At 40.1% G+C, this 3,034-nt stretch overlaps 1 protein-coding gene across 1 annotated transcript; it reads right to left on the bottom strand.

The window, feature by feature from the left end:
* Positions 1-11: 11 nt before the first annotated feature.
* Positions 12-3,028, bottom strand: LOC121940629 (integrin alpha-6-like; the record flags this gene model as incomplete). The annotated part of the gene is made up of 8 exons (XM_042483345.1): positions 2,973-3,028; positions 2,076-2,173; positions 1,687-1,814; positions 1,515-1,604; positions 1,365-1,426; positions 444-607; positions 225-365; positions 12-127 (listed from the first exon to the last, which is right to left on the bottom strand). Coding segments are annotated over exons 1-8 (854 nt in total), but the record flags the coding sequence as incomplete, so codon positions are not given.
* Positions 3,029-3,034: the final 6 nt, after the last annotated feature.

The following is a 3,034-nucleotide window of genomic DNA, read 5'->3' on the forward strand; positions in this document are numbered from 1 at the left end:
TTTTCTCTCACAGAGCTAATGGGGTAAACGTGTCTTCGTCAGTTGTTCTGTAGCCATAGCGATATTTCACCTGCAAGTTGCTCTGACAAACATTGTCGCTGCCACACCCCTCCTTCAGGAAATTCAACTACAAGCACAGTCACGCACATAAAAGATGACATAGAGTCAGTGGAAACAACAAATCTACTGAATGTCTGTACAATGTATTTTTCAATCATGCGCACCATTGAACGAGTTGGCGATGACTCTTTGGCGTCCAAGACAGGTTGCAGTTGAGTGGAGCTCTGCCTGCGTTTACGCTTTGCATCCTTGATGTCCACCGACACATCAATGGGGATGCCATGCAGCTTGTCTCTGATATTTTCCTGTAGAATGACGCAACATTACATACAGTGCCACCCCAAATCCTCTTTGGTCAAGAAATTTCTAGACAGAGTCACTACCTGTATGATAAGTCCACGTTTAATGCACTCTTCTTTTCCTTTGCTGTTCATGGTGACGGTCCCTTTAGACTCATAGGTATGTTCAGAGGGCTCGGAGAAGGCCGCCCGAGGGATAAGACCGTTCTTTCTGTGGTCAGCATCCGCCTCAATGGAGTAGTCCACCGCTAGATAAGAAGCAGACATGGATGTGAGACAGAGGAGGATAAAATGACAGATGAAAATGTATCATTATAATTAAGTATTGTTTCTTGCTGTCTAATCTGTGATAATAAGAAGCAGAAACACTACAAAGACATCATGTTGCTTTAATGCAGTTCGTAACTTCAAAAAAAATAACTTGTCATATTTGGTAAAACTTGGCAAGAGAGCATTTATGTATATGGCTCCTCCAGATTGAAATAACTTGCCAGAAAATACACAGCCCATAATATCATTTCACATGTCAAAAAATGTTTTTTCTTCTTATTTTAAGTTTAATTGTGCATTTTTCAGATGACCTATGCTTTACCCACAACACTGTTCTGCTGCTCCACTGTTTTCAATTAGGTCACAAACCCTTTCATTTTACAGATAATCAGTACACTAAACTTTGTTTTTGAAAACATTTCAGGCTAGAAATTGGAAATGCAGTAACAGAATCTTGACTCGTACTAGTTTGACAGTTTGGAGCTCTTCGCAAGCATTAATTAACACAATGAGTCAGAGACTCCTCTGCTCTGATTGGTTATTTTCGTTCACGTGAGGTGGATTCTTGCAATTGTCATTGGACACCACAGGGAGAAAGAATGTGGTTTTTGATCACAGATCATCTGTTTCATATACTACTGTGTGGATATAGTAACAGTTTTATCAAATAAATCAAGAACAGAATTTTAAGTTAAAAACTGCAGCTTTAATAAAGGGAAAGATGGCTCTCCTTACTCAGTTTGGGAGCGTAGCTCTGGGGGCTGGCAGTGTAGGTGAAGCATGCCTCCACCTCCAAGCTTGGGGCACAATGAAATTTAACCACAATCAGACACAGTACTGTTATAATGCTGAACAGGTTTTCCTACAGAAAATAGGTACACTTACCAGAAATTGTTGCCACAGTTCTTCTTGGTGAGGTCGATTTCCTTCGGTGTGAACTTGATTACCTTCTTGATATTAACAACAGGACGTGCTCTAAGGACAACGAAACTCAAGTGAGTGACTCTAGAACCTTGACCAGACACATGCAGTGTAAAAAGTCTTCCAGGTCACTCACCTGAAGACAAAAACAGAGTCAGAGAGGGATCCGACAGCCAGGTCAGGGTAGGAGTTCTTATCCAGGTCCATGTTGCCTGCCAAAGAGTAGCCAAACTGCTTCACTCCAAAAGACTTGCCTGACAGAACCTGAACAAAGACAGACACATGTTTTGATTACAGCTGCACAGTATGTATTTGTCCACAATTATCTCATCTAAAAACAACTATTGTAACTTTAATGTTAGCTACAAACTAACAAAAAATGCTATACAAATCACATTCAATAATATACCCACATTTTAGCTATTTTTTTAAGACAGCTTTTAGCATGATGGTCCAGCCTACCTAAAGTGGAAACAGACAACTTTTCAAAAAATAAATTAGTCATTGCCCCAGTTTGTTACATACCTGTGCAGCATTTTTAGAGCTGAGACCCGTAGGAGCTCCGTGATAGATGTAAACATTCCCTGCACCTTTGTCCGCGTGAGGAGCTCCCACTGCAAAATCTGACATCAAAAACAACAACAGTGATTTATAGTGTGGCTAAACAGGTACACATCATATTTTGTCAACTAAAGGCTGAGTCTCAAATAATGGCCAACACCAGGAAATTAATGCCAACCCACCATACAAACCAAGAGAAAAAACAAGGGTGGATGAACTCCCGCTGCCTGGTGTAAAATGTGCCAGCTAACTAAGAATAATGTACATTTCCATTACTTTAATTTAATAGAGTCAGGACACATTGACCTTGTCCTTTGAAGACCAAACTCTAATAAGTTCATCACTGAGCCCAAATTTTTTTTGTTTTTTTGTGCCAAATTTGAAGAAATTCCTGAGAGGAATTGAGATATTGCCTTCAAAACAATGTGACGGATGGACGGACAACCCGAAAAACGAATGCCTCTGCGTTGGCGAAAGCTGTGGCTGAAAGCATTATGTTTTGGGGTTGTCCATTCCTCATAGTAAAAGCACTGTTGTCTACTGAGTAGCTGCATGACTTTTAATAAAATAAGCGAGTGTTGAGTTGCTATTAACATAATGCAGTTACAAACCTTTAACAGTGCAAACGAGAGGAGGAAAAAAGGAAGTTTCATTCCAAAATATGAGCAAATATGCTCATTGAACAGCGAGTTAGACAGTGAATTAGAAATATCAGTCTCTGTAGATATGCTACCCTCTGTAGTTTAGGTAAATCAAGGCCCCGTCAACAATTTGATAATTTATTAGGATATTTAATTCAACAAGGGGTATCAAGAACGACGACCTAACAGTAGTATACATATGGATGCGCAAAAACGTTACCATAGAAACCATCCTGATTAATGTCTCCCAGGTTTTCCACGGCCAGGCCGAACATGGAGTCC

Source organism: Plectropomus leopardus, unplaced genomic scaffold, assembly GCF_008729295.1.
Source record: "Plectropomus leopardus isolate mb unplaced genomic scaffold, YSFRI_Pleo_2.0 unplaced_scaffold9129, whole genome shotgun sequence".
NCBI lineage: Eukaryota > Metazoa > Chordata > Actinopteri > Perciformes > Serranidae > Plectropomus > Plectropomus leopardus.